Source organism: Symphodus melops (assembly GCF_947650265.1).
Source record: "Symphodus melops genome assembly, chromosome: 8".
Lineage (NCBI taxonomy): Eukaryota > Metazoa > Chordata > Actinopteri > Labriformes > Labridae > Symphodus > Symphodus melops.
This window is the reverse complement of record NC_136698.1, coordinates 855,298-867,767: the sequence shown is the minus strand read 5'-3', so window position 1 is coordinate 867,767 and position 12,470 is coordinate 855,298. Positions and strand designations below refer to the sequence as shown.

The window sequence follows — 12,470 nt, the reverse complement described above, 5'->3', positions numbered from 1 at the left end:
CTGGGCTGATTCCTCACCTTTCTTATCATCAGTGATACCCCACGAGGTGAGATCTTGTGTGGAGCCCCAGTCCAAGGGAGACTGACAGTCATCTTTAGCCTCTTCCATTTGCTAACAATCACTCAAACAGTTGATCTATTTTCACCAAGCTGATTGGCAATTGCCCCGTAGCCCTTTCCAGCCTTGTGGAGGTCGACAGTTTAGTCCCTGGTGTCTTTTGACAGCTCTTTGGTCTTGCCTATGGTAGTAGTTGGAGTCTGCCAGTCTGTGGGGTGGACAGGTGTCTTTAACAAGCTCAAACAGGTGATACTAATTTAGATTAATAAATGGAGTAGAGGTGGACTTTCTGAAGGCAGAGTAACAGGTTTTTGAGAGCCAGGATTCTTGCTGATTTTCAGGTGTTCAAATAGTTATGTGCAGCAATAAAACACAAAATCTCTCACAGTGGAAATGCACCTACGATGTCAATTTGGGGAACATTGGAGAACTTGCCAAATCCAATGGTGTTCAAATACTGAGGTTTAGGGTGTTCCAATATACAGTCAACAAGTTTGATGGTACAGCAGAAGGTACAGGAGCTCTGCTCGCTGTCAGCAGGATGAACAGGTGTGTCTGGGTTTGTTGATAAGTTGTACGATGTAGACCTGCTTACGTAGCACACTTCAAAACATGTCAGAACTAGCTGCTGATGTGTTTACATGTTTGTGTTTTTATTCTCCTTCAGTGCTGCTCAGAGTCAAACCACACTGGAGTCCCTGCAGTGTCACTTCACCTGGAACCTGGACCGCAGCGAGAACGATCTTTTACGTCTCAGGGACAGGATGGAGGACTTCAGCACAGAGGAGGGAAACCGATGGCTGGGTCACATTTACAACCTGTGGGGGTTCATTCAGTATAAGCTGGGGTTAAATGAAGAGGCGAAGAGTTTGTTCCAGGAGGCGGAGAGTTTGTTCCAGGAGGCGATGAATTCTTTCCAGAGGGCTGCAGAGACCCTCAACCAGCTGAGAGAGGCAGATGAGGGTCCTTGGTTAGTGGTGAACTACGGGAACCTGGCCTGGCTGCACCACCACCTGGGAGATGAAGCAGAGAGTCAAGCTTACCTGTCAAGGGTTGATGCCCTGATGAGAGAATACCCATCTCCATCCCAGGGCGAGCTCCATCCAGAGATCTACGCTGAGAAGGCCTGGACCCTGATCTTCACAGAAGACAAGAATCTGGTTGTTGAATACTTTGAGAAAGCTGCCAGAATGCAGCCGGACATGGTGGACTGGAACACCAGCTATGTCATATGGTTAAAGAAAGCCCGACACTTCAGTGAGCCGAGGCAGGTCCCTGACCTCTTGGAGAGAATGAGACAAGCCAAGGAACGGGATCCAGAGAACTTGAACCTGGCTGTTCTCTACCTTGAGCAGCGTGCTGATGAAGGAGAAAACATCCAAGAGGAAGTCCGTGAGTTGGCAGGAAATTTGAGCGCTCTGCACCTCAGTAACAGCGGTATGTGGGCCTTACTAAACCTTTACATAAACCACATATCAGCTGATGAGGCCGTTGATTTGGCAGAGAGAGTTCTGAGAGAACATCCAGATGTGCGTTATCTGAATAAAAATGCTGCGCACTGCTACAGATGGAGGATCATTTATTACAGCAGAGGTCTCCCTGATCCACAACAAAGCATGATAGACCGAGCAATCGCTCTCCACGAGGAGCTGCTCTCTCTTTACCCACATGCTTCATTCAAAAGAGAATTAGATCTTGCAACTGTCTGTGCAAAGTCACATCACAGAAACCAGGAAGCTGAGCAGATATTTCAGAAGCTGCTCAAAAATGAACCTGCAGAACCTGCAGAGAAACAGATGCTTTACAACATGTATGCAAATTATTTATTCTATGATCAAAAGCACAGCCACAGGTCGATTCAGTATCACATGAAGGCTGCAGCCATACCAGAAAAATCCAACCACCGTGAGAAGAGCATCAGAATCCTGCAGAAGAATAAAGACAGAGCAGTAAAGGAGTTTCTCCGAAACCTGCCAGAGCCAGGGCAGTAAAGAAAGGGAGGCAAATTTAGGGGGAACAATTCTGTTCATGCAGAATAAAGATCTCAGCTAATTTGTACAGAGGCTTCTATCTGTTCACATGTCTCAGGGTTTACTTGAATTTCCCTCGGGATCAATAAAGTATCTATCTATCTATCTATCTATCTATCTATCTATCTATCTAACTTATAAACCAGAAATCAGCTTTAACATGTGACTGTATCTTCAAGTCCAACGCTGTAACCTGCTTTTATTTCATTCCCTCTTTAATTTGTGTGACTGTCTTTGCACTGGAGATTATTTCTGTTCAATAAAAAGATTTTAAAACGTCGGCCTCAACATGTCAATGAATCTTTATTCTAAGCTTAAACTCTGCAGAGACTCACAGCTGGGAGGAGGGTGTTCCCTCCACCACCAAATCCAGACTCACAGGTCCAAGAGTTTAAAGAGTTGTGGAGATAAACAGCGGTACTGTCCATTAATTAGCTCCAAGCTAGAGTTGCCCTCTGATCCTAAACTGGCCAATACCATCGCCATGTCACACCTCTTTGAGCCTCCTTTACTTATTTCACCTTAGTAAGAGTTAAGTTGAGTTACAAGGCGAGTCCTCGACCTCACTGAAGCCTTCGACACCCTCAGCCACAGCATCCTCCTCCATCGCTCCCTTGTCCTAAGGCGTCCCCCAGGGGTCGGTGCTTGGTCCCCTCTTGATCATCATGTACTCGCTCTCCCTTGGTAACATCCTTCGCCAACATGGCCTCCGTTTCCACTGCTATGCAGATGACACCCAGCTGTGCGTCTCCACTGTAACCTGCTCCACCCTGACAAACTGCCTCAATGAACTCAAATCTCTCAACTATGCAAAATCAGACATGATAATCATCGGCCCCAAATCCCTCACCAACTCTTTTCAAAACTTCTGCCTCACAATAGACAACTCCACTCTATCCCCCTCCACACGTATCTGCAATCTTGGAGTCATTTTCAACAGCGACCTCTCGTTTCATCACCACGTCACCCAGCTCACAAAAACCACCTTTTTCACCCCAAGAACATCCGTCCAGTACTCCAATCACTCGGATGTAAGCGTCCCAATTTATTAAGATTTTATTAATAAACCAGCCGAGATACTTCAGGCCGAAGTTCCATATTCTGTCAAATCCATTTCATCATGATTCTATATGTGTCTCTAGTCTACAAACCCCCCATGATGAGAAAAGTCCATCCTCTCCGTCTTCTGCCTGCTCAAACAGGCCGTTTGGAGATGTTCCCTTCATGACATCACAAAGGGCAGTAGCCCCTCCCCCAGGTGGGTGACACTCCCACAGCTAGGTGTTTGTTCTGCCCTCTGAGTCTGCCTTCTCACCGTAAACAATAGGACATGGAGCCAGAAAGCAGCGAGTACACCCGAGCCCTTCCAGAGAGGGGGCGTGGTCAGACACAGCTCATTTACATATTTAAAGCTACAGACACAGAAACAGCCTGTTCTGAGCAGGGCTGAAATAGAGGTCAGGAGACTTATTTAACCTGAAGAGGACAATATGAGACGCCGATCTTTTTTCCTACTTCAATGATGACTTCTTAAAAGAGAAAGACACACATTAGTTTGTCCATCATGATCAAATAAGGCGGTTGTGATTTGCACAGTCAGACCTACAGTCTGTTACTGCACGGCCTCCATTCGTGTTACCTAAAACCCTCTTGAGCCGCTGCTGGAATCCGGTGAATGCAGGAGGGAACGCTGATCACATAAACTCCAATCCAAATAAATGCGAGTGGTGCTGTAGGAAATATGAGATGTTTGGATAACACTGTTCATCGCAACCGGTCGCCCAAAGCTGTCCGAGCCATCTGCTCTGTGAGCGTTACGGTCCTGCACGACGGAGAGACGCAACGTTTATGGAAGCTTCTCGTCCTGTCAAACACAAAGATCCTCGTGTGTCTGTGACGGGAACGAGCACGGCACAACAATTAAACAATGAAATCCTCTCTGCTCTTTTTGTTTGTCACACTGAGGCCGCAGATGTCAACAACACGAGTACAACTTTTACACCTTTATTAAATTGCAACGATAAACTCAGTTTCATAACGAGGGAGTTGCTGCCTCGATAGATCTTTTATTTGCGTGTCATTGTGTGACTTTAGGTTTTTGAACATGACTGGACAAACACAGAAATGTCTCAAAGGTCGTGACTCTCCAAGCCTTTAAATATCTACTTAATATCAGGATTTTGCAGCTTACAGTGAAAATCCTCTATTTAGCACAGCAGCCCGCATTAACACTCTACTGTACAGCACACTGTTAAACTGCTGTAGATTATTCTGTCTTCTTTCAGTCTGACCTAATTAGCGTCTCCCTGTTGGGGGAACATCATCTTCCTTTAATGTCACAGATTATTCTTCCATTTCTGGAGGCTTTTTCTTCTCGTCAATTTTTGGAAGTCAGCGTCTCGTTACTCTCTCACATCTTCTCTAAATGACAGTTAACTGGAAAGTTATATGGCTGCAGAAGCTTCATCGCCTGGAGGTAAAGACAGCAACAGCCACGTCCCCTTCCCCTCTGTGCTCCCTCTGAAGCCACGCCCCCTCACACACATGCCCGAGCGCCGTTGCTTCAGAAGTGGACCTCATCTCATGTCTTTCATTGTGTAGAAACTACGTTGTTGTCTCATTCAGCATGTCGAGGTCATCTGTGACAAGTTTTGAGTGTGAGCGAGAGCACGCAAGAGGTAGAGAAGGAGCAGGGAGACAGGGAGGCCTGTGATTGGTTCATCAGAGAGCAGGGAGACAGGGAGGCTGTGATTGGTTCATCAGAGAGCAGGGAGACAGGGAGGCCTGTGATTGGATCATCAGAGAGCAGGGAGACAGGGAGGCCTGTGATTGGTTCATCAGAGAGCAGGGAGACAGGGAGGCCTGTGATTGGTTCATCAGATTGGTACCTCGTGGCAGACATTGGTTGAAGTTTTTACAGACTTACAAACTGATGCAGATGATGGATTTACTTTGTTCCTTTTTCAGAGAACCTGAGTTATTAATTTCCGTCAGGACCTAAAGACAGTTTCAACCAATAACTTAAAAAGTGGATCTGGAGGAAACCAACCCTGCCACATTCATTGGCACAAAATTAGCATTTCAATCAGGCAACCTCTAATCAGAAGAGTCGTTGTCCCACTGCAGACAAATGTTTTCTTTTTGCCAAATCCTAGTGATCTGCATGCTCTGCTGTTTGCTTTAAGATCACAGAAACATGAAATAATAATGAGGTGAAACACCAGTCTGATGTCACTGTACCTGCCTCTACTATGGAGGACAGAAGGGCGATCAAAAGAAAAGCAAACTGCAGGAAGGCGAGAATGAATATCCAAACAAAGAGAGGTGCACTTTCAGACAAACGTTTGATATTTTGTTCAGAGCAGGCTGTGCTGGATCTGTGTTTTTATCCGTTGAATATGATGCAAATACAACACAGCAGCCTTTCAAAGCTCGAGTAAACAATGAGGCGAAGGAAGCGGGCGTTCAGCTCACACAGCTGGAACAGAAGTGTCCGGGGCGGCTGCGGTGGAACAATGTCTGACAGGGTTTATTGTGTGCAGAGACTGCATTGCTTTTACTGCTCCTTTTTAACCGTGTCACAGCGCACAAGCGAGCAGTAAAACAGGGACGGGTCAGGACCTGAGAGAAACAACCAAGAACGGGCACGAGGAGGATCACTCCTGTCAGCCAATCAGCTGCGAGGAGCTGGTGGAAGGCGCCACAGAGGGGAAGAGGAGACGCTTTTAATGACTTCAGGAGGAGAAGAAGAGTTTTTTTTCTTCAGGACATTTGAAGATTTTGACATTTTGACGACTCTCAGTTTAAAACATTTCACAACCTGCAGATTATTATTCCCCAGGCGGGACATAATTCTGAGGTGACCTCACGACAGGAAATGGATCGACCATTTCCCCCTGTGCAAAGACGAACCAAGATTTCACTTTTTTTATTCAATATTAATCCCCGAGTGAAATTCAGACGTGCATCAGTGGTGGGATGATACACACTGCTTCTGCTAAGGAGCACACCAGAGCATATTTTGGGGTTCCTTGCCTTGCTCAGGGGCACCTCGGCAGAGCCTGGTGCTGTCCCCTGGCACCTGTCCAGCTGCACCAGGACTTGTCCCAACCCAAGTCCCTACACACTGAGCTCCTGCCGCCACGAGACGGTGAGATCCGTGACGTTTCATCGCCTCTCACACAGAGCATCGTGGGGTCACCAGATTTGGAGGCACGACCACAGACACCTCAGCCAATCACCTTTAATCTAGGACAGCCTGTGCACCCGGGCGTTTTGGTCAAACTCTGCTGCAAAGAGAAAGGAAGCTTTGAGACGGGGAAAAATGAGGCATATCTGATATTTGACAGATTTTAGGGCCTGAGAACGCGACACTGATTACCTGAACTCCCTTCCTCTGCAAGATAAAATGCCAACGACGGCTTTGAACTGAGCGAAGAAAGGATGGCCTCTAGTTTTAAAAAGCATATCATACTTGAACAAAAAGCTCTTATCAGTAATGTTGTCAGACTCTTAAATTCACAAAATGAGCCAGAGCCAGTGAGTCAGTAAGAAAAACAAGAACTCCAGACGTGCTGCGCTCAGGCACAAGCCGTGGATTGTGTTTCAGCTGCTCTGTCGTGGCTGAAACACTCTGTTTGCTCGTAGCCTTTCACACAAACAACACACTACACAGCAGCAGCTCAAAAACGTCTGTCAGACTTCCCATGACACAATAACGTACATTCCCTAAAACTCAACACCTCCCTCCCCTGACTCCAAGCTGGCTCAAGAATTTTAACTTTCCACTGCTGAGCTGATTTTACAGACAAAGTGCTGATACTGAAATATTAAAAAGCTGACAGCTGAGGTCAAATCACATCATTCATCCCCGATTATTCACATGCATCCCAGGAGGCAGGGCGGTGCGGGGATGATGCACGGCAGGGTCCGTCTGATCGGACGTCTGGAGCCTGAAGAACATGACTTCATGCTGAAATGTAAAACAATGATTTCATCTTTGGAAGCAGCTCTTATCATTAAAGGAAACACATCAACTTCTATTTCAAACCGAGACTCGTAAAGTGGAAACCTTCAACAATCAAACACTCGTAAAAAGATTCTATTGAACACAGACCGGCCGATGAAAGCAAGATGTGTGTGTGTGTGTGTGTTTGGAGTGTTTGAAATTGGTGGTTTATGTTTCATACAAGCGGCGATGATTTGTAGTCCTTTCTGTCGACAGTTAAAGACTTTAAATAACACAAGAGTTTAATCATCATCATGAAAAAACATCAGTATGAGCCGACACTTGAATTTGAATGGCTCACCACCGCTCTCTCTCTCTCTTTTCTCACATCTTGCACGATTGTTTCGTACCGTGCCCAAACTCGAACGCTCCCCCCTCGCTGGTCTGCGTTCTCACCGGTAACATCGATCGGTGTCTGAGTTCACTTGCGTTTGGACGCAGTTCGAAACAGCAGGGGGCAGCGTTCACAGAGTCGGTTTGCAAATACACCCAAAAAAAAAAATAAACCCAGAAATAAGAAGACGTAACCATGGCAACCGCCTCACCCTGCTAACTGTGGATGTTTTTAAGTCATTTGCGAGACGCCAACGACGACCCTCAGCGGACGAAGGGGTTTGTGAAGCGCCGTTTGAGCCGTTAAGAATCACGTCATACAACGGTCCACTTCCTCGTTTGAGCACGGTTGCGTTCACATCTCCCGCGGGTCATATACACCCGAGTGTGGCACGTTTGTGTTCACTCTGATCAAATAGACCGGACTCTGGGCTCAAGCGTACTCGGATCCAGTCCCGGGTCCCGAGTATGAAACCACCTTTTTTGTTTCATCGCAGCTCTGCTTTTTAAAATATGAGTGAAGATCTTTTTTTTAAGCTACCAAAACACGTTGGATCATTCAAGTAATAAAAAAAAAAAAAAACTTGGTGTGAAAAGTGCACAGGTATCAACATTTTGACAATCTTTTGTCACGTTGGTGAAAAAAGCTTTGAAAAATTCTTTGCAGCATTCAAAAATAATCTCCGATATCAGCTGCCAAACTGGTAATCTCTGACCTTTCCCTTTTTTAAATCCACTGATGTACAAACAGAGTTCGACAGATCACGTTTATATGTTTTCAATGCCACAGAATGACAGTTTACCCCACACACACACACACACACACACACACACATGAAGAGTGGATGCTAACCTAGCCGCTGAGTCATTACACAAACATCATCTTCGCTCACCATCAGAGCAGAGATTAGCTGTCACAGTGCACTTCAGACTTCCCCCACTAACCCGCTTTGCACTGCTTCGCCTAGCAACCCAACACACACACACACACACACACGCACACACTCACACACACAAATTCATCCGCCGAGGCATGCACAGTACTCAGAACTCTGTGTTCTGGCCTGGGACACTGTTTTCAGCTGTTCTGTTAAAAAGCAATCAGCACAAATGATGCAGAGCTGCAGGACGGGAGGAACGAGAATCCTTGGTGACACTAAAATATATTTGACCGATTATTGATGATGATGTCTTTAAGAAAGGCAGCTATAGGGGGCTTATACTCACTGTGTGTGTGACCAAGAAACAGATTCAACTGCACACCAGCTGCACTCATCCTTTCACCACTATTTCATCTTCAACTGTGGCTTAAAATCACGCACACACGCAGAATCTAACAGACTCTAGTTACCCTGATTAAGCTGCCTATATGTGACGAACACACACTGATCTGCTTTCAGGCCAAGATGCTTTTCTGAATCCACTGTCCGCAGAGCTTTAATCCAGATTTCAAAACACAACTCTGGATTGACTGATTGAGAATAAGGAAAGAAAGGAGGAAAATCAGCAATTTTGCAAAATGTACAACTGAGCATTCACAATCCAGAGCCCGAGAGGATTCACCAGCCAGCCGATATCAGCACATCCAGTGACAATCGGCTCATTTTATTGCAGACATGTTTGACACCAGTCAAAAATCTTCTCATTTGAACGTCAGTATTTCTTGCACACAAGATAATGCACATCAGTTGACATCTTTCTGCTGTGCGCACAAGGTAACATCCACATACCATGATTTATGTTGTGCACACAAGTTGATGGTGACAACATGTCACGCAGGATAATTACCTTCTGGTGGAAATGTGATTATCTCGGGCCCACAATAATAATAATAATAATGTTGTTTACTTTCTGGGGCTGCAGAGGCTCCCCACATTTGAGTGAAGCAACAGAATAAAAGTCATACATTTAGTGGATGTAATTAGTTGTGCCCTTTGCGTGGGCTGACAGGTTCAACAAGGACACAGACACACACACACACCCTGTAAGAGCTTCCTGACTTTCACGACTCACCACATCTTTGTCCTCCCCTCCGCTCAGCTGCTGCTCCATGTTGCACAGTTTCCTCTTGTTTGTGTTCTCCGTCTTCTTCATGTTGCACTCCGACACACTCCTAATGTGTGCGTGTGTGTGCGCGCGCGTGTGTGTGTGTGTGTGTGTGTGTGTGTGTGTGTGTTTTCCAGCTGACAGCCGCCTCCGTGTGTTGCGGCTGCTGGCTCCGCTCTGTGGCTTCCCTTCAGCGGGCTCACTGACACCTCGCTGCCGGACTGACACCCATCGCTTCCTGCTGCAGCCTGTCGAGTCCGGTGAACAGTTTCATCTCCGGTCAGAGGACAGTTCTGATTCACTTAAAGCCTTGAAGCACTTTTCATGCCGACTCCACATCTGGATTTAACCCGCTCTGACAAGCTGTCAATCAAACCTGCGGCACGAGCGCACGTCAGTTCGTCCTTGAAGACAAAACAAAGGATTTAAATTCGCCCTCTAAAGCGCAGTTTTATCGTTTTTATCCGGCAGAGAAACATCCACGATGCTGTTGTTTCCACTCCGACTAACACAACTTGTTGGTAACTTAGCAGCTGCTAGCTCCCCGCGGCGTGCTAGCCTGCTAACAGTTTACCTGCCCAGAAACACCGTGACACCCATGACAGGTCTGCCCGCTCGCGCTCCTAACGGTCGCTTTTCCAGCTGAATCCCGCCCGAAATGTCGTCGGCTTTTCTTTTCTTTTTCTTTTTCTTTTTTTTTTTTGTTCCCTGTCACGGTGATTTATCCGACCGTCTCTTTCCTCTCCGTCTGTTCTTCCATCCTCAGATAAAAGCGAAGCTCACCGGGTTAAACTGCAGCCGCGGCGCCGCACGAGCTCTGCCTGTTTCCTGAAACCATCGCGGTAACTGTGACGTGAAGCTGTCGAGAAACGAGAGTTCAACATCCGGTTTGCCTTACCAAAACAAAAGCAGCACGTAGTGAGGAAGATGTGTTTATTTTGATGTTGTTTAGAATTTTCTCTTTTTCACTTTATTAATCTCATTTTTTAAATATATTTAGCCAGAAAGTTCCTGGTTATATATATATATATATATATATATATATGTATATATATATATATATATATATATATATATATATAGATAGATAGATAGATAGATAGATAGATAGATAGATAGATAGATAGATAGATAGATAGATAGATATAGATATAGATATAGATAGAGATATATATAGATAGATAGATATAGATATAGATATATATGTCAATGGAGCCACAGAAGTATTAAAAAAAAGTGTTTTTTTTATTTAATTTTTCCCGGGCACAAGACATTATTTTTTATTTTTTGGATCTTCAGGGTCTCCATAGTAATAATCACATATCATATATGAGCTAAGTTCATGTATATATTGTCGTGTTTATTTGATTACAAATATCAACTATCACTTCATAATTCCAAATTAATTCATTTAAATTTGTTAGACAAAGAATAAATTATAATCTCTAGATATTTGCATAGGTGAGGCGCTGCTTGTCCACTCTCACTCTCGTTGCCCTGATGAACACTAGTTGGAGGGCGCGGTTGAAGGTCACCCAATAGATTTTTGTCAAGGGCTCACTCACATTCACACCTGCACTCAATGTGGAGTCATCTATAACCTAACGAGCATGTGTTTGGACTGTGGGAGGTACCAGGAGTATACCCACTCATGCAGACTCCACACACAGGCTCACGTCCAACAGGACATCTAACCAGGAACCTTCTGTCTGGGAGGCAACAACACAAACAGGTTTCATCATCAGGTTTTTTAGTTTCACAGGTGAACACAATCAAGTAGAAATATATTGTGTATACATTTAATGATGTGCATTTTAGTAGTATCATTGCTACTTGATTTAAAAGCATGCCACTTTACTTTTAAAGGTACTCTACTCTACTTCCTGTTCTAAGTTTCAGCTTGACCCTCTAAAAAAACAGTCTATTTCCCTATGTAAAATTCCTCTGAGCCACAAACAATGCGAGCCATGTGTCAACACATACACACGTGACTGTCAAAATAACCATCAGTGATACAGATGTTTATTTAGTGTTCAGCACCTACACGTGGAAGTCTTCGCTCCCTGTGTGTGAGCAAGAAAGTGTCAATGAGTCTTATGATAGTTTGTGATTGGTTGGAGTCTGCTGCCATCTGCTGGGAGACAAACGTGCCTCAAAGTGAAAAAGTCAAATGAAAGTTATCCAGTGTGACTGTTCGTGTTTTTAATTCGCAATTGTATGAATTAAGATGTGAGTGAAAATCCTGTGAAGCTGAATTCCACTTTACGATATCTGAAGCGACCAAACAGACACGGATGTTGTTTTGTCCTTTTTTATTAAAAAGGTTTTTTTTTTCTTTTTTTTACCCCAAAACATTTGTTTTATAAAGAGAACATGCATAGAAATACAGCTGGTCTTTGACTAACAGCATCAAATAAAAACTTGCATCGACGTCCACTCTCGTCTTGAATCTGTACATACATGAGCTGTGGTTCATGAAACCACACAGACGCTGAGAAAGACACTGAGTTTGACCTGCGGGAGATTACAACTAAACACTTTTACACCTGATTCATCAATACTCAAGTTGTCCACTTTGGTTGATCTTATTGCTTTATAAATATGTAACTCTAGTGCGTTTGCATGATGCTACTTTTTCACTTTTTGTTTGAAACGCTAAATCACCTTAAAGATCACATGACCTCCTCCTCCTCTTCAGTGTAAATCAGTGTCCTCGCTCCTCTTCATCATGTGTGAAGTGTGTTGTTGTAAATCCACTCTGATCCTGTATTTGATCATGTCTATAAACCCCTCTATTTCAGCCCTGCTCAGAACAGGCTGTTTCTGTGTCTGTAGCTTTAAATATGTAAATGAGCTGTGTCTGGCCACGCCCCCTCTCTGGAAGGGCTCGGGTGTACTCGCTGCTTTCTGGCTCCATGTCCTATTGTTTACGGTGAGAAGGCAGACTCAGAGGGCAGAACAAACACCTAGCTGTGGGAGTGTCACCCACCTGGGGG

General features: G+C 44.8%; 2 protein-coding genes across 4 annotated transcripts in view; one reads left to right on the top strand and one right to left on the bottom strand.

Moving 5' to 3' along the window:
* LOC306828674 (microtubule-associated serine/threonine-protein kinase 2-like) overlaps positions 1 to 10,345 on the bottom strand; it is a 53,314-nt gene extending 42,969 nt beyond the window's left edge. For all 3 annotated transcript variants that reach the window (XM_079351220.1, XM_079351219.1, XM_079351221.1), the window contains exon 1: positions 9,442 to 10,345. In XM_079351220.1, the coding sequence (XP_079207346.1) occupies positions 9,442 to 9,522 (81 nt within the window). In that variant the 5' untranslated portion in view covers positions 9,523 to 10,345. The remainder of the gene's footprint in view (positions 1 to 9,441) is intronic.
* LOC306828523 (interferon-induced protein with tetratricopeptide repeats 1B-like) overlaps positions 963 to 12,470 on the top strand; it is a gene marked incomplete at its 5' end in the record, with an annotated part of 201,523 nt that continues 190,015 nt past the window's right edge. Inside the window, one exon of the mRNA XM_079351040.1 lies at positions 963 to 2,138. Coding sequence (XP_079207166.1) covers positions 963 to 2,048 — 1,086 coding nt within the window. The 3' untranslated portion in view covers positions 2,049 to 2,138. The remainder of the gene's footprint in view (positions 2,139 to 12,470) is intronic.